The sequence below is a fragment of the Corvus moneduloides genome, chromosome 7 (genome assembly GCF_009650955.1).
Source record: "Corvus moneduloides isolate bCorMon1 chromosome 7, bCorMon1.pri, whole genome shotgun sequence".
NCBI classification, from domain to species: domain Eukaryota; kingdom Metazoa; phylum Chordata; class Aves; order Passeriformes; family Corvidae; genus Corvus; species Corvus moneduloides.
In genome coordinates, this window is record NC_045482.1 from 38,889,299 (window position 1) to 38,907,696 (window position 18,398).

The 18,398-nt window shown below is 48.3% G+C and overlaps 1 protein-coding gene across 2 annotated transcripts in view; it reads left to right on the forward strand.

The window, feature by feature from the left end:
* Positions 1-18,398, forward strand: part of GPD2 (glycerol-3-phosphate dehydrogenase 2) — a 51,457-nt gene that overhangs the window by 6,672 nt on the left and 26,387 nt on the right. Inside the window, exons 1-6 of one of the 2 annotated variants that reach the window (XM_032114475.1) lie at positions 3,849-3,946; positions 4,442-4,549; positions 9,787-9,955; positions 11,448-11,572; positions 12,826-12,923; positions 13,861-14,024. In XM_032114475.1, the coding sequence (XP_031970366.1) occupies positions 4,448-4,549; positions 9,787-9,955; positions 11,448-11,572; positions 12,826-12,923; positions 13,861-14,024 (658 nt within the window). In that variant the 5' untranslated portion in view covers positions 3,849-3,946; positions 4,442-4,447. Of the gene's footprint in view, positions 1-3,848; positions 3,947-4,441; positions 4,550-9,786; positions 9,956-11,447; positions 11,573-12,825; positions 12,924-13,860; positions 14,025-18,398 lie in introns of those variants that run through there. The other variant, XM_032114474.1, reaches the window with a different exon arrangement.

The following is an 18,398-nucleotide window of genomic DNA, read 5'->3' on the forward strand; positions in this document are numbered from 1 at the left end:
GACTACTCTCCCTGCCCCTTTGTGTCCTTTCAAGTTTAAAGCCTGTTTCTTCTTATCATGAATCCTTTAATAGCAGTTTGAGCTAATGTCCCTCTGAATCTTTACCAGTGCTCAGCTGTTCCCTGGGAGCTGTTCCCTGGGGTTATTGAACTTCTTGGACAGATCACTCTATGCAATAGCTACTCCTCGTGACATGCTCCTGGCTCTTCCCATGCCAGTCCAGGGCTCCTGCTCCTGCCACAGTTTGTTCTAGAGCCTGGCAGGGACCTCAGCCCACCCTTCTGGTGAGGCCGTGGGTCCAAAGGTGCCATTTATGGCTTCTGTTGAAACCAAGGGTAAGGCTTAACGTGCAGGTTTACTGTGTCAGATGGCACTGACAGCACTAAAACACTCTGAGCCGCTTTTAAAGGTGACTCAGAATATTTGTGTGATGAAAAGATGACATATTTCTGACTGCAGTGCTTCTCATGCTGGTTGCTTTTATAATTTTCATTAAAATAAAATTCCGCTTCTGTCACAAGCTATTGATCTCAGCTTGGAAGAGAGGCAGGTTTCAGTTACCTGCTCACGGAAGAGGAGGGGTTTGTAAGCGTGAGCTCTTCCCTGGTACAGCCTTCTTGGGACCCACATGGGCTGCATTGCTTCCCCCTTCATCCGCACTCGGGTGTATCCCGCTCGGAGCCGGCAGCAGCCTTGCGCAGCCGGCTGGGGCAGAGCTGGGGCAAAAACCCGCGGCTGTCTGCTCGGAGCCTCTGAGTTCTCTCCGGCTTTGGGGCCACCGAGGCAGCGTTCAAATCGTCCTCCGGTCCAGAGGTGACCTCGTGTGCCGTTTCCTGCGTGCCTGCTCCTGTCGGGCAGAAGCCGGGATGTGCCGTGCCCTGGCAGAGCCCGGGGCAGCCTGGCACGGCGGTGCCCGGGCTCTGCCCGCCTGCAGCCCCTGCCGTGCCCGCAGCTCACCCAGCCTCACCCAAAGACATCTTCTCACACATCACAAACGGGGGCTCGCGGTTCCCGGGATGCAGCTGGGCTGTTCCAGGTGTGAAAGCACCGTCTGCCGGGCTGGAATGCCTGTCTGGCTTTGCGCTGGAGTGGCTTATGCTAAGCCCTGTTTTCCTTTCTCTCCTGAATAAGCTTCTCTTAGGGATGGTGAGCAAGATTGATGTGGCAATTTGAGCAGCTGGTCTCCTGGGAGAGTTCCTTTCTCGGGAGAATTGCCTGTAATTGGCTCTCAGCTCCGAGGAGAGCTAATGCCATACACCCCGGGGCTGGCAAGGAGCGGGGAGCCCTACAGCCAGAAATCCTCCTGTACAGGGGCACCAAGCCCCTTCCTGGGTGTTAGAGTTGCTACCTGCATGAGGAAAGTGGGAAAGCTGTTCTCTGTGGCACATCTAATGTCCCTTCAGCGTGGCTGGAACAGCTGTACCCACAGTGAGACAGGGTCAGCTCCTGCTGGGAGCGATCCTGACCCTATTCCCTGTGTGCCTGCACCTTCGTGCCCACCGCAGTCATGCCTGGCGCTCACCACTGCTGTCCCCGACTTACTGTGAACAGGAATTAATGAGCTGCTGAAGTCTGGCTGTCCTTTATTTATCTACATAGAGGAATATTTATGGCCTGAATTGGTAGAGGAGCTTGTAGGGCTCCCAGCAGCTCTGTGTGACAGGAGAGTGCATCCAGGTGGGGGTCAGGCCCTGCTCCCAGGGAACAAGGGACAGGACAGGAGGGAATGGCCTCAAGCGGATGCAGTAATGGTTTTGTAATCCCAAACTAAAGACATAAATGTCAAATAGCTACATTATTTCTTCAGTTTTTAAAATGCAGGGGAGTGTTGGATTTGGGGACTTTTTTTTTACAAGTATTGATAAAATTCATGTTTAAAAGGCCTCCTAGAACTTACAGTCTTAAGACCATGATTTTCTTCCTTGAAAAACAAAAATAAATTACTTTCAGAGCTGTCTCGGAAACCATTTTTAAAGCAAGCTGGTGTAGGTGACAATCATTGAGCTTCTTAGTGGTTTGTGTACCTTGTGCTCGAATTCCATGAAAAGGAATGGTGTAACTCTGGCAGGTGTGTCCCTGGTGTCCAAAAGGAAGCCTCAGGAGAGGTCTAAGCCAGGGGACAAGAAGCAGGGATGAGTGTTGGCTGTGCTTGCAGGAACCCTGGCTCCAAACAGGAATGGACAGGGATTGTGCTTCAGCCATCACCCTTCTTCCTGAGCTCATACAGCAGGGAAAGGGCACGCTTCCCTTTGTTTTCCTGCAAGGCAGCATCTCTGCAGACATGTGAGATGGCTCCTTGGAAGATGCTAATTTAGTCCTTTTCAGCTCCCTGGATTGTTGTGTTCCAGCACAAGCCCTTGGAGGGTTTCAGGCTCTCGAAGCGACTCCTTTGCTGCTGCGCGAGGGGTGTGAAACTACTCTGGTACTGCAACCAACCTCTCCTCAGAGAGCAGAGCTGTCATTCCTGACTCCTGGAAGCCTTGGGTAGAGGGGTGTGTGTGTCCCACAGTGCTGGCTGGTGCGTGTGCAGTACTCCTGTCGCCGTCCGTGTCGCGTGGCTGCAGGCAGGATGGGAGCGATGCCGATTGTCTGAGCTCCTCCAGTGCAGCGGGAATGTTCCAGCTGCTCTTTTACTTCCTGTGCTGTCCTGGATTCCATCCTGTGGTACAACTTTGTGACTATCCCTAGTCTTCCTCCCTGTTTTCACAGAGGTGCTGTAGCCTTTGAGACCAGGCCTCCACAGTAGCTTTCCTCCCAGGAGCTTTCCTTGCTGGGGTTTTGTCTGTCACCTTTCCCTTTCCCTCCTCTCTGTCACGGCACAAAGGAAAGACGAAGTTGATCTTTTTGCGACCATAGTAAGAAGTAAATGGAAAATGTGATACAAGAAAGACTGTCATGGTGGGAATCTCCTAGAGCATAAATGCCCCTCTTTGGAAAAACTCGTGGGAAGCTGCAAGTCTTGGCCTTCTGTACACGATCCCTTACATAAAGTTTGTACACACAACAGCTCTGCATCGAATGCCTGTGCCAGAAATGTGCGGGGAATTTCCGCCATGCTGAGGATGCTGCAGGCAAAGTGCTCAGGGAATGAGGTCAAGGTTTGGATTGGGAGGGACTTTAAAACTCATCTTGTTCCATGGGCAGGGACACCTCCCACTTTCCCAGGTTGCTCCAAGCCCTGTCCAACCTGGCCTTGGACACTTCCAGGGATCCAGGGGCAGCCACAGCTGCTCTGGGCACCCTGTGCCAGGGTCTGCCCACCCTCACAGGGAGGAATTTCTTCCTTCGAGGCATTCCAGCCTGGGAACACGTCTCTGTGTACGGCATGTGCAGGTACACGAGCAGTTGAGTGAAGTGCCCTGGTTGTGTGTTTGTGTCCTGACAAATGTCAGGGGAGGCTGCCAGGGCCATTCCTGCCCAGCCTGGGATGGGGAGCTGCCCTGGCTCCCTGCTCCTGGCCCCAGGGCTGCTCCCTATGCATGGGAAGTCTGCTGGTGCTCCAGTCTTGGCATAGGGCTGCACACATTGTCTGCCTCTGCTTTAAGCTTTATTGGTGCTAAATCAGTTGTCTGGAGGCTGCTGGGGAATGTGTGGCCTGGACAGGGGTGTCCCCGTGTGCAGAGGGCCCGGAGCGCTGGTGGGATCCCCAGGCGGGATGGATGCTGTCCCTATCGCGGCTCGAGCCCCCGCGGGCCGGGAAGATGGAGTGGGCTGTGCCTGCTTAAGATTCAGGTCAGTCCCATGCAAATTGGTCATTCAGGATCCGAACACTGGGTCTATTAAGAATTTGCCTGACCCACATAGGGCTGGTTTCAAGCCCTCAGGAGCTGGGTGATAAAGTGCCACCCTGCTTTCGAGCCGCTTAATCCCATCCCTGTCTGTGCTGCTGCTTCTCGCTGAGGGCCCTGCTCCTGCCTGCACGGCGTCGCTCCGCCACCGTCCCAGGGTAGGGCAGGCTGGACAATTCCTGCCTGGAAGGCAGGAGGGAGTGCTGTTAAGCTGCTGGGATTGTAGCAGTAGTTTGATGGGACGGGTGGGGAGCTGAAGGAGACGTTGAGGAGCAGATCTGATGTGGTGTTGGGATAAGGATTTGGTGGCCCTGTGACTGGGGACGGGCTGCTCCTGGTGTGCCTTTGCCATGGGGTTGGCAGTACCTGTCACGTACTCAAGGGTCACTGTGGAGGGTGTGTATCTACTCAGATCTACATACTCTCTCCTCCTTCAGCTTTCTCAGCAAACACCAGAGCACTCCGGCTTGCTCTGTCTAGACTTTGTTTAGAAGTTATTAATATTGCAGTGAAAGTCTCTAATTAAGACATTGCTACCCTAAATTTCAACTTGTCACAACATTGTCATTAGTTTATTCAAATGGTCTATTCTGTGTGTACCAGATCCTGACATGGTAAAACTGCCAATTAATTTTTATCTCCTTTTCTTCCAGTAAAAAATGGCATTTCAGAAGGCAGTGAAAGGAACTGCTCTCATTGGAGGAGGTGCCATAGCAACAGTTTTTGGCCTCTCTCAATTTTCTCAGTATAGAAACAAACACGTAAGTATTAATTATGATTTCTGATAAAATAGGAAACTTAAAATCTGTCAGAGCATATGTCAGGCTTGTACAAATAGTTTTAAAAAATGACCTTTGGGTGCCACTGTGGGCTTTACTTAGTTGTAGGAGGAATGGAAGGACCTGATTGAAGTAAAAGCACTGTCTGGACAGTATTTTCAAGCTTAGAAGCTGGAAGTGAAACCACCAGTGCTACCTCTGAACATCTCAGCTTCAAAACAGTCCTGGTGCCAGCTCCTGTTGGGTTCCTAAGGCTGGGGACAGGATCAGTGCCAAGGAGGTCGTTGGGCAGGCTCCTGTTGCCTCTGGTGGGCACAGCCCAGCCCCGGTGAGCCGGGCTCACTCCAGGCCGTGCTCCAGGTGAGGGTGCATGGACAGAGGCAGTTCCCCCAGCAGCCAAGGGCAATGTTGGATAGAGAAAGAGGTGCAGCACATCCATCCCAGCCTCAGTTTGCGTGTTGGATCCTGCTGCTGGAGAAAACAGATTTCCCTGGCATATCTGCTCCTCCCAGCAGGGTTGGAGTGGCTGTGCTCTTGAACTCCCTTCTCGATCATTGCACCAGGGACTTGTTTGGGTTGGAAAATTCCTCCAAGACTCCAAGTCCAACCATTCCCCCACACTAAGGCCACCATGATCCATGTCCCCAAGTGCCACATCCACAACGGCTTTTAAATCCCTTTTCTGGCCGTTTCTGTGGGGAGGAGGAGGAGGAGCAGCTGGGAATGAGATGAGTCATTTCTGGGGAGCCAAGCTGGGAAGTGGGTAAGCCAGGATTCTTATGGCTTCAGATACTGTTGCAGAAAATAAACCCCAGCATTTCAAGTGAGCTCCCCATCGGGCTGTCTGCCTTGCTCCAAGCTGATAATGCTCTCTCCAGAGTCTTTATCCCAGGGTTTCACAGCCTGGCTTCATTACTGTTAAAAATGGCAGCTGCAACTTTTAGGACTGTTAAATAAGAGGAGCTGGAAGGGAAGAGTCACCTGGAGAGCTCACTTGTTGCGTATTGTCTGCAGTATTCCAGAATTTAGGGAGTTCCCATTTTTCTGGGGATGGATGGCCACTATGAACTTCCAGAGACAGATCAAACCCCAGGATTTTACAGAGCGTGGTCATGGTGTCAGAATGACAGAACCACTTGTTCTTTTATCCCAACTAATTTTTCTGTTCACACACATTTTGAGTCACATTTATGCAACTGAGATTGAATCATTGAATTGCCGAACAGTATGGATTGGAAGGACCCTTAAAGCTCATATCATTCCACCCCTGCCCTATCCCTGGAAGTGTCCCAGGCCAGGCTGGCAGGGCTTGGAGCAGCCTGGGAAGTGGAAGGTGTGGAACATGACAGGGGGTGGAAGAGGATGATCTTTAAGGTCCCTTCCAACCCAAACCAGTCTGGCATTCTGTGATGTGGCCTTGAACACCCAGACACCTGCATGGCCCAGGTGGGGCAGTGAGCCTTTGCTGTCCATTTCACCAGCACTTCCTGTGCTAATGGGGACAGAAAATTGGAGATACCAGATCCTCCTGCTTCCTGACTGAATTGCTGCATTCTGGTTTTTTGGGCCTTTCTTTAATGCATCAATCTAAGCAGGCTGGTGCCAGGTGTGAGATGGGGTGTTATGTTTGGATATGCCAGGTTGAACTGGAGGCCACTGCTGGCTTTTCTTCCCCCTCTGCCCTCGTGATCACTAAGGGGAAAAGCCATGCTTTGGTTTGGAGTTGAAGATTCTGCTGTCCTTTCCCAATCCTGCTCTTCCTGGTGTAAGTGCATTGTTGGTCAGTAGAAATGGCTCAGCAAGGTGGATCCAACAGTGTGATAATATGATAATGCAGGGTCTGCTTTGGGGAGTTTTAATTACTGTATTTTTTTGTTAAATGAATAAGGATGATGAATTTGACTCTGCAAACCTACCTGGAGATTTACAGTAGCAAATTAACGAGAGCACTGGCTTATGGATTACTAGATCGCTTTATAACTTGATGATTAAATTCGAACTGCCAAACTAAATTCCTCTCACTAAGAGCGTAATCAAAACCATTCAGGGAACTCTTGCCTGAGAAATTGTAGATATAAACAGCAATTGCTTATTTCAGTAAACACACTTGTTCACTGCCAAACTAATCACGTTACTGCAGATGGAATCCCTGTGTGCAGCTTTTCTTCACTCCCCCATTTAATTGACAGCAAGATGCATCATATCTATATCAATTCCTGGTACTAATCACTCTGCTTATATTCCAGGGCTAATCTCCACACTCTGGCTATACCAGGGGCTGGATGCTGGGGACTCTGCTCTGGGCTCTGCTAGGAGCCATTTGTTGTAGATAATGGGTTTAAGAACAAACCAAAACATGGAGTCAAACCCACCTGATGCCAGTATTTCATGAACTCCAAATCTGGCTTTTCTGGTGTTCTGTTATTCTCCTGAAGTTAAGTAGTATGCTATGAAAATTGTCTGGAAGTGCAGTTCAAAGTGAATTGGGAGGTGGGGATTTTCCTTCTCTAGAGCTCATGGAAGCTGAGCACGTGTGGCTGAGCTTGATCACCCAAAACACGTGCAAGACAGAGCCACGGGTGTTTTTAGTGTTCCCAATTTCCTTGTGACTGCTGTCTGGGAGCGGCAGGGTGGTGCTTTGGGAAGCTGGCAGCAGCTGCTGTGGCTGGGATGACCCTGCAGTGCTGAAGCAGCAGCTCCACGAGGGGAGGCAGGAGCTGCTGACCCTGGCCCTGCAGCCCCGGCTGCTGCAGCCCTGTCGGTGCTGGGTGTTCCAGGGAAAGTCTCGGATGTGCTGCATTCCCATCCCCTTCTGGGAGGGAGAGCTGGGAGCCATGGTTGGAGCACTGGCAGAGCAATGTGTCACAGCCACCGTGGAGCAAGTGGGGACAGAAACAGCTGGATCCTCTCACTGTCTCCCTTCTTGGGTCCATCACTCCCTGGAAAAACGTGTTCTGGAACTGCATCAGTGTTCCATTCTTTACAGAGGTTGTGGCTGCCCCATCCCTGGCAGTGTCCCAGGCCAGGTGTGGTGTGGCTTGGAGCACCCTGGGATAGTGGAAGGTGTCCTTGCCCATGGCAGGGGGTGGAATGAGGTGGCCTTTAAGGTCCTTTCCAACCCAAACCATTCTGGGATTCTGTGACACGTTTCTATTATACTTCAGGGATATAAAAGCTTTATAGCTTTAGTGGTAGAGGTGAGAGGGCCAGCGAGAGAGCAGGGCAAGAGGCAGGAGGATGTGGGAATGGACAGAATTCCATGGCCAGAAGAATAACATGGAATTTCTTTGAAGTCCCCAAACTTTGTCCCTCCTCCCATGATCTTTGCCAGCAGCCACACGTTAATGTGTAAACACGAGGCTCATCAGGATTCACCTCTCTGCTTCCCAGCTCTGTGTGTGCCTCGGGAGCTGTGGGCTCTGTTTGAGGGCTGCTCTGCCTGTAAACACCAGGTAATGAGCAGACCTTTGTTGCAGCTTTTGCAGCCGGGGCTGAGCTGGCCACAGTTGGGCGAGTGCTCAGTGCAGCTCCTGGGTGCCCCACATGGGCTGGGGAGATAGAGCTGATCCCACAGGGATCACCACACTTGGGAAAACCAGTGGTCATGCTAGGATTTGTTCCAAATCTTAATTTTTCTTTCTTGTCCCCAGTCCCTCTCCTGCTCTCTTGGGGCCCCTTCAGGCCCTGCAAGGGGCTCGGAGCTCTCCCTGTGTCCTTCCCTTCTCCAGGGGAACATTCCCAGCTCTCCCAGCCTGGCTCCAGAGCAGAGGGGCTCCAGCCCTGGAGCAGCTCTGGGGTCTCCTCTGGGCTCGTTAGATCCTCACTGTGAAGTGAAGGACTCTGTCTCCAGCCCGACTTTTCCCATGGATTGAATTGTACCACACATGCAGAGAGTGTTGCTGCTGTCCTAAGTGGTTTTCACGAGCTGCTTGCATTAGAGTCAATATCATCCCTGATTGCAGAGTGGACCTGGTCAGTGGTTACCTTTGGAATGTGCACTTCCTTGAGTCATGGCTGCTAGTTACTAGATTTCATTTTCAGCTCTACAGTAGTGAGAGGGACCCAGAACTGATGCATTTAAATCATGATACTGCTGAGGAATGAGCAAATAATTCTGAACAAAAATATTTAGGCTGCATGCACCATATAATCTGAACTGAGGCTTTTTGTGCTTGGCTGGAAAGGAGTTTCTGTGGTTTGTCACTTGAATTTTTATTAGTTTGCTCTTTCCTGTCTGGGAGATCTGGACAGAAGCTATTCTGCATAGTTAAGTCTGCCATTTGGCCTGGAGACTGGGCCATGCTCAGACCTTAAATTTGGTCCTAAATTAGGGTTAAACAGGTTTTTCTGGTGTTCAAAGTGTTTATAATTTTCAAGAAAGTCTGGAAATGTTTAGAATTCATCTTAAGTTGATGTTAACAGCAGAGAGCCTTCAGAGACTGCTCAAACCCTTCACACTTAAACCATGGTCCCTGGTAGGTGACTGAGCATCAGCCCTTCTCTCCACAGTCACTGCACAGACAGCAGCACTGGCTCCGGGAATATCAGCCCAAAGAGATTCCCAGGGCTGTTCCAGGAAAGTGTGAACTTGCCTGGAAACTGCCACATCATTAGGCTTTGTCACTTTCAAGTTGTATTTTAATGTGCTGTAGGACGTTATAATAAATAAACTGCATTGCTTAGAAGTGTCTCAAAAAGGATGTGAAATTAGCATTTCCTTGGTGTTTCAGTGCCCTACATTTGACAATCACATCACTCCTGAACCTCATCAAACCTGAGCTTGGGTTCATGCCACTGTATGAGATGTAAAATGTACACTCAGCTCTGCGTCCTTTGCTGTGGTGGGTTTTTTGGTAGAGAATCAAGAGCCCAACTGTGGCTGTTTATTAAAATGCTTCCTTTATAATGTTTATTAAAGTAACAACAGCATCCTGTAACATTTGAGTGTTCCTAGGAGTAATTAATACAGGTAGTAGCACTTGAGTGCAGCGTTACATTGAGGTGGGCAACATGAAGTAAGCGTGTAGTAACACTTCATGGTTTTAGTACTGTTTGCTCCTCAGTGTTTAATACAATATTATTATTAAATATGGCTGGGAATATGTGAGTTTACCTTTCTGGTTCTAGAAAAGGCTGTGTTTTGGGGGGTGTCTGTCCCCCATATGTGTGTGTATGCAAAACAAAGCCAGGGCCTCACGGGCTGCGTTCAACCTTTGCAGGGTGCCTTGGTGCAGGTTCAAGCTGCAGAAGGTGCTCCAGTAAGGAAGGACCATCTCCCCACAAGAGAGCAGCAGATTCTGGCCCTGCAAACCAGCGGTGAATTCGATGTCCTTGTCATCGGCGGGGGAGCCACGGGCTGTGGCTGCGCTCTGGATGCGGCCACCAGAGGTAAAGGCCTGGAGGTTCAGTTGCAGGCTCCCTCTTGGGTCACCTGGCTTGTAAGAAACTTCTCAGGCTGGCTTTTCAGGAGTACTCGAAGGTAGAGGAGGGGTTGTCCTGATTAGGAAACCTCTGCTCTCAGAAGGCAAAAGGACCCTGAAGAAGGTCACTCAGCAGGTCCGTGCTCCCGTTGCCCCCCTTTGGGGGATTGGCCAGAGTAGAGAGCCCTGAAGTTCTCAGGTTCTTTAACCTGGACACGTGCCTCAGAAACAGAGGCAAAACTGACCCCAGGAGTGTTTTGCAGTTGGAGCTGGAAAACACCTGTCCAGGAGGTGTGGTAATATGACATGGATCGAGCAGTAGGGTCTGACCATAGGGAGATGAGTCCAAACTCCAGCCTGGTTGTTATATTTAATAACATGGGACAAAGAATAACTTGGGATCTCTTCACTTCTGCCTCTGCTGGGCTTTGGCAGAAAGTGCAGTTGTAAAGCAGGCAGAAATTATCACAGTTTATCTCTGTTTATCCTTTTCTTGGAGATACTGGTTATATCAGTAGGTTTCTGAGGTGTGAAATATTCACGGGCATTTGGTTAATGAGTTGTGTCTCAATGCTGTTCATTCATGGAACTTGCTCTTTTATCGTGTTTGCTTCGCTTAACAACAAATTTTGCTTTTCGTGTGTTTGATAAATCTTCACCAAATTATTTCTGATTGTGTCCATTAATCTTCAGTCACATTCGACAAAAATAAATTGCTCTGATCTTTGTAAGTTACCAGTAATAATTAGGTTTTTTTGAGGACATAAAAGTTTTGGGAGACCAAGAGATGTTAAAATCTCTGTGCTGGCACTGCTGAGGCCCCTCGAGTGCTGTGTCCAGTTCTGGGTCCCTCATGACAAGAAGGACACTGAAGGGCTGGAGCGTGGTTGGACTCAGTGATCCTGGGGGGTCTTTTCCACCCAAGGGATTCAGTGGTTAAGGCTGATCAGACTATTTCCTGTGTGTGTCAGAATTCCAAGTGTGCCCCACGCTCTCTGGCTCTCCCCTGGTTTTGGGCACCTCTGAAGCAAACTCCAAGTAAGCAGAGCTGCCAGTTGTCTCCCTCTCTGGAATGCCACTTAAATTGTTAGTGCAAGAGGTTTAGAGCTCTCTGCTGCAAAGGGTTAAAAGTGTCCATGAAACCCCTCTGTTCCTGCCATGCATCCAAGCTCTCATTTGCTTGCGGGAGCGTGGCCCCCATAATGTGCCGTAATGCCTTTCCATTGTGAAATATCCAGCTTTTAATGTGCTTCTGTTTAAGTTCTGCTTTGGCTTTTCCCTCAGGAAGAAGGCTAAAATTTTTCATTACAATATAGACAGTGTGCTACACTTTGAATACAAATTTATCCATGTACAGAGTAATTTTTCTTGTGATTGTCTCTACCCTAGAGAAGTGTCTTTAATGAATTACATACAAATTGTGTAATTTAAGAAGTTAATTTGGTTTTCTGGTAACACAGGACTAAAAACAGCCCTTCTAGAAAGGGATGATTTCTCATCGGGGACCAGCAGCAGGAGCACTAAATTGATCCATGGTGGAGTGAGGTACCTCCAGAAGGCCATCATGAAGTTGGATTTCGAGCAGGTAATTGTTTGTGCTGGTTGTTAAGCAAAAATTGCTGGTAGACACTTCACTGTCCCAGTTAGACCTGAGTCTCCTTTTGAGCTTTTCAGTGTTGTATTGCACAGCATTGTGCAATACATGCATGCATTGTGCATGGGAAGTGTCTTCTCTGGGGGAGCTCTGCAGGCTCGGGAGGGCAGTGCTTTGGTGGGCAGTGCCAGTGCCATGCCAAGTAGGCTGTGGGTTTTGGGAAAGGCAGGCAGAGACAGGGCTGATCTGAGAATAAAAAGAGCTTAAAATAAAATAAAATGAGATGGGTAAGGTCATGAACTGGGGGGAGTGAGTGGCTGTCCTGCTCTGGAATGGGGAGAGAAAAGATCGTAAATGAGTGATTTAATTTGGAATGGGGGAAAAATATTGTAAATGAGCGACTTATTTTGGAATAGGGAAAAGAAGATGGTAAATGAGTGATTTATTTTGGCATGGAGCAAGAAAATACGGTAAATGAGTGATAGTGTATAAATGCTTTTGTGTGTTCTTGTGTGGGTGGAAGCCTGAGATCCCTGTTTTGAGGAATCACATTGTCCTCCCATTGGAACCTCTCAAAGTATGTTTCAGTGGTTGTAATGCTGCTGCAGAAAAGGTGACTTTTCAGGGGGAAATATCCAAGCCCTGCAGTTATCCACCTATAGAAACCCACCTTTTTTGCCAAAGAACAACTCCATATTGATGAACATTGATTGGTTTGGAGAAGAACCCTTCTGCATTTGCAGCTTGGAGTTAGGGTGGGATTGAACTGTGGGAATTGGCATGGAAGCTGTGCTGTGGGATGAGTCCTAGCCCTCCTGAAGTGCCTCCTGCCCCTCATTAGGGCAACGTGCTTGTTGAGCTTTACGTTCAAATGAAAAATTACACAATTGAGCTGCCATGGCACCAAGATGAAACTACTGAAACTTAATTTTATTGGGGATCCTTTTTCTTAACCTCTGAGTTTTTCAGCAGATCACAGTGTGTTTTTGAAAGCCCAGTATCAATGGTGTGAGGTGTTGATACTTGAATAAAGTCTCTTGTTGAGCATTTCCACTGGCACCAAGGGCGGGTGGTGTGGGACTGACTGTGGCTGGTGTTCTGCAGTACAGGAGGGTGAGGGAGGCTCTGGAGGAGGGTGGATGGTGTGGGACTGACCATGGCTGGTGTTCTGCAGTACAGGAGGGTGAGGGAGGCTCTGGAGGAGGGTGGATGGTGTGGGACTGACCATGGCTGGTGTTCTGCAGTACAGGATGGTGAAGGAGGCTCTGGAGGAGCGTGCACACCTGCTGCAGAGCGCGCCCCACCTCTCGGCCCCACTGCCCATCATGCTCCCCATCTACAAGTAAGCTCTTCTGTGTTTTCTCTCCTTTCACTTGGCTTCTCACAAGCAAGTCCTGGCCTGGGAGAGATTCCTTAAAGCTGTCCCAGGCTCTGTCCTCTGGCAGTGGGGGGAAGCTGCTGGGCTGCAGAAGCACAAAGTTCTCTTGTGCCTCAGCCAGCAGTCGCTGCTTTGGGGGGCACAGCTCTTCAATGCCCTCCCAGCACCCAAATTGGAGAGAGCTCTCATTCCCAGGATGTATTTGCTATTCTTTCAGTGCACCCTTGTCCTCAACACACGCCCTCCCAGTGTTCCCAGCAAGATGCTGTTCTGTCCATATGAGCACAGGGCAGTTGGGTATGGGCAGAACAGGTTCCTCCTCCTCTGAGGAAGACACTCAGTGCTTTGGGTTAGGTTTTCAGTCTGTAAGAGCAGTTACTCACTGGAACAAGCTGCTTAGAGCAGGGAGGTTTTGCAGAAGGAACTTAATTTTATTGAGACCATTCCTGTCTTTATTATTCCTGTCTTAGTGGGAGGGGCTTGTGAGGGCTGGAGCTTGTGTAGGTCAGTGGTTGCCTGCGTTTATCATGGTCCTGTTTGTGCAGGAGGCCTTAGACCGTGCCTTGGGAGAGTGCTCTCAGCTTGCACACACAGCTTCAGTAGCTCACACAGAGGCACAAAAGCCCTGTTTAGATCCTGATTCTAGAGCAAATAAAGCCTTGAATCTGCTTGACTCACTGCAGGGAGTAGCTCAGCTGAAAACAGTAGCAAACAACACCTAAGTCTGGAGTATTTACATTGTCTTGTTACCATGAGCTTGTGTGCTGTCCAAGGTAAAACTGCTGTAAGAACATTCTGTGTTCCTCACTGTGTTCTGTATTACAATAACAGCACGTGCATGCACTTCTGAATGCTTCATTTGTATTTTTTTTTCCCCTCCATGGTACTTCTTTCCCCTCAGGTGGTGGCAGCTGCCGTACTACTGGGTTGGGATAAAGCTGTATGACCTGGTGGCAGGCAGCCAGTGCCTGAAGAGCAGCTATGTCCTCACCAAGTCCCGGGCCCTGGAGCTGTTCCCCATGCTGCGCAAGGACAAGCTGGTCGGAGCCATTGTCTACTACGATGGTGCGTTGTCTCTCTGCCTGTTCCGTGTCCACATGGTTTGGGTTTGGGGTTAAAATGATGCCATGAAGATTTCTTGCCTTTTCTTTTATACCCCTGTTACACCTTTTTACGACTTCTGTATTCTTACTGCTTTTTGCCTCCATTCTTGGACTTGTTTGTCAAGCTAAGAGACTCAACATCTCAGAAGCTTCGTAGCCGGGGATCAGTGTGCCCCAGAGCCCAAGGTCCTCTCCAGAACACATTCTGTAAACCGAGATAGAACCATCCAGGGAAGGCTCCTTGGAGAGGGGGGCTCACTTGAGCCTCTCACTGGGGATTCTTTGATAGATCTGCTAATTAGTAACACCTCTGATGCGATACCAGATCTTTGGGGATAGACTGGGCAGGGTGCATTTTGGTGCATATGACCTGGACGTGTGCACCTAAGGATCCTTAAAATAAATACCAAGGTAAAATCCCTTTTTCCCTTCTAACCATGTCTGACTCTTGATTTTAAGACCGGGAAAAGGCATCAAAAACACAAGTGTGAGGCTGGAGATTGTACACTGGGGGTCTCTACAGGAAAGAATAGCTTGTAGGATTCAACTTCCCTCTTAAGCATTGATTTGGGAGATAAATAACATTTTCATGACAGCAACTTACTGGATGTAGGAGCAAATACAGTGGTTTTCTTGGCTAGTGGGTGCAGAGCTGTGTGGAAGTGTTCTGGTGGAGATGTGGTTTCTGACCTTTTGGCAGCAGAAAGGTCTTCACACAAGGTGGATTATAAAGGGAATTCTTTTCCCTCTGTGGAACTGCATTTACACAATTCATCAGCTCATCAAAGGGGTTCTGGACTGGGAAGGACTCTGGAAACACACTGGGCTTCAATGGGGTTTATGGGGCTTATGGCTAAAGCTTGTGTTGGTAATTGCAGGTGTCTCAGAGCCCAGCAGCGTGAAAAAACAATTAAAAATTCATATATATGTGTTGGAATATGTATATGCAGGTTCTTGTTTGGGACTAGGATGGGATTTAAAGGATTCACTTGGTTTTTACTTGATTTTACTACTGATGGAGGCTGCATCTTATCTTATTTTTAAGATCTGGAGGAAAAAAGAGGTTATTTAGGAAAATTTGTGTTGGGATTATGTGGTGGTTTTTGTACCCAGTACCAGGACCTGCTGTAGACAGCATACAGAGAAGGAATTCAGATTTATTTTTTCCATATCCTGAGCTATTCCTTGGCTTGTTTTAAGGGATCCCAGGAGCCTGCCAGAAGAACGAAGTGGTTCTCTTAAATGTAATTACACTTCTCATAAGAGCACTATAGCTTGAAATCTATTTATAATCTAGTGAAGTTTTTTCTGATTAAATAAATAATTTGGCTGTATCGTGGCTATTTACTACTCCAGCATTCCGAAGATACACCTTTCAGGATAGCCTGAAAATTGGTCTTCATGTTTCTTACATGAATAATTATTTTAAATAGTGTTGTAAATCTAAAGATTCAGCACCAAGAGGCCACGTGGGCTTTGATGGCAAACACAGGCAGGGCTCTGAGTGTCTGAGAGATGTCTCTGGAGGTTTTGGTGCCATCCCAACAGAGGGAAACAAACACACACGGAATATTGGAAAGGAAGAGTAAAATAGGAAAAAAAAGGGAAAAAAAAAATCTATGTCTTGCCTTATTTTGCTTTCTTTATAAGATACAGCTTAGTTATCCTCATTTTTAGGCAGAATGTAGAGAAATGGTGTTTGGAATTAAAATTAAAAAAGCTCTCCAAGCTCCACCGTACCTCAGTTTCCCTGAAGAATGAAGTGGGTTTGAGGGACTCAAGGATGGAATTTGTGAGTTGATAATACACATCTGAGTGTTTTGAGGCTGCACCTAGTGCAGAATAAAGACTGTCCAACTCCAGTGTTAAATCAGTTCGTAACAGGCCGTGTTTCAGCTCAGTGTTGTCTGAGGTGCCTCCTCTGTGGGGTGGCCCGTGGGGCAGGTGGGCTCCCGTGGGGCTGTAGCACATGAACTGTTTTGTCCTGAGCAATTAACCCGTGTACTGGCCACAGGAAATGGGGTTTAAGTCATAACATTTCAGCAAGCTCCCTTCAGGTCTTGTAAATTATTATACTTGAATTTTAATGATGTACTGTCACACCCTAAATCCAGAGGAACGGAGCACAAAGGGAAAGGAAATGGAACTGAAAGTAGAGGAGGGGGTCATAAGATGGAATTAAACTCATTTTAGTCCTTTCAGAAGGATTAGTCATAAAATAGAGTATTAAAAAATGGCAAAGAAAAATACAAATCTTAAGGTAGGTGGTATCCTTCCCTTCTCTGTCCATCCCTTCTCTCTCCCCTAAAGAACGAATCAATAAACTGGCCTTTTAAGGATGGAGTGTTTTAACTGTAAGTGCAGTTAAACGCAGGTTTATCCCGTTTCCTTGCTTTCCTTTATTCCTTTCCCCTGTAATTGTTGACAGCAGAGCTGTTAACGATCACAGATGTCCATCCCCGCCACCAAAGGGAAGAGGTAAAACCGTTCCACGTCTAAGTTAATTTTTAGTGTGCTAAAGCCGTGCCCAGCGGTGCCCGGGTGGTGGCCGTGCCCCTTTGCAGGGCAGCCCGGGGCCGCTCTTTGTGCGGGCCGTGAGCGCTGCCGGTGGCGCGTCCAGCCATCCATAATTCATGAGGACGTTGTGTTCCCAACCGGCGCCGGGGTCGTCTTCATTACATTCTTTAAATTGTTTATACAGGCACAAAAAAATGGTACATTATAAATGTTGGAAGTACCAGCAAGAGCAAATCACAGCCTTGTCCAGAGGCTATTCTTGCTCTGCCTGAGCATCGGGAAGCCAAAGCATATGTTGGATGTTAGCCGGGGTGTACACAACGTGTCCTATTTATTCAAGGTTTGCTTTGAAGCCACAACTTACAAGTTTGTTTCTTAGGGGGACATGTCAGACTGCATTTAGCATTTGTTGGTATTAGGATACTCTTGAATAGCAAAAAGGCAACATTTTGGGGGGAGAAGGCGGCTGCTATCTGAGCAGGGATCTGTCAGATCCACTTAGGGGCTCGGGGAGAACTGGAGAGGAGGCACAGGGAGAGGCTGGGCTGAGCTCAGGATCTCAGGCAGAATTGTTCTAAAGCACTTTAAATGGAAGAATTAATCTCCATTTAAATTATATAGAGTTCATTATGATAAGAACTAGGAAAACCATTAAAGCAGGGATCCAGCTGGCCAGAGTGTGTCAATGTAAAGTGTTCAGCAATTCCAAGTGGCACGGTTCTCTTTAAGATACATTATTTTTCTGTCTCTAGGTGCTTGCAGGCTTTTTTAACATATTTTGCCTTGCAAGATGAGCCCTTAGATGTGTAAGGAAAATCTGTGTTCTGGAATCAGTCCTGAATTTAAGATTTTAAAGCTCTGCTGACCATGCTGTCTGAATTGCTGTTATTTCCTGAAAGAAGGAATTAACATATGCTGTGTCTGGGACTCTCCTGCCCCATCAAGGTATTGGATTGTTTAATGTCTTGTTCTACAAATCTCCAGTATGTTTATTGCAATGGAAGTAGTTGGTTTTTTGCTTTTTGCATTCTCAGTAGTTTTGCATACATACTCTGCTGAAATATTTTAATGTGGAGGTTATTTAAAAGTAGAAAAAGCCTTGGCAGAGGATTTCGCTTTCCCTGTTTACAGCAAACCCCCTGAGAAATCCTTCCCAGGCACACGTGCACACACAGACACACACACAAAAATCAATGCAAAAGAGTAGGGCATTCATTAAGCTGTCAAAAACAGAATAAATGCTTTTTTTTATTTGGGCTCTTGTAGCTATTTTTCCTAGGATTTGAGTGTGTCCTGAATTATGAAATGTTATGGCTTTATAATTCATGTTTGACAAATGGATATTTGGAGATGTTGAGCTGTAATAAGGGTATTACAGACAGCTCTGTGGCTGTTTTTCCTTCCCTGGGTATAAAAACTCTGATGGTTTGTCACTGGAAAGACTTTCCATAGGTGATTTTAAATACGCAGCTTCTCATATTCCTCGGTGTTTCCAGCCTGAGGCTGGGGGGTGAGAGAAGCCTTGCAGGCACGCTCACCATGGGTATGGCTGGGACACGCTCTGTGTGCTCCCTACCCGTGCTGTTCCCGTGCGTTGTGTCCCGTGTTCTGCGTAACAGAGCTGCCCAGGAAGAGGGGACTGGAAAGGGCGATGCCGGTGGGATGCAGGCACAGTGAGCCCGGGGCTGAGCCCCCAGCAGTGGAGCAGTCTCCTGCTGGTGCTGGCATGAGCAGCATGGGGATCCGCAGCAGCCGGGGCTGCCCAGGTCCCCGGCACAGGCCGTGCAGCTCCGCTCGCTCCAGTCCCGCCGTGCCTTGC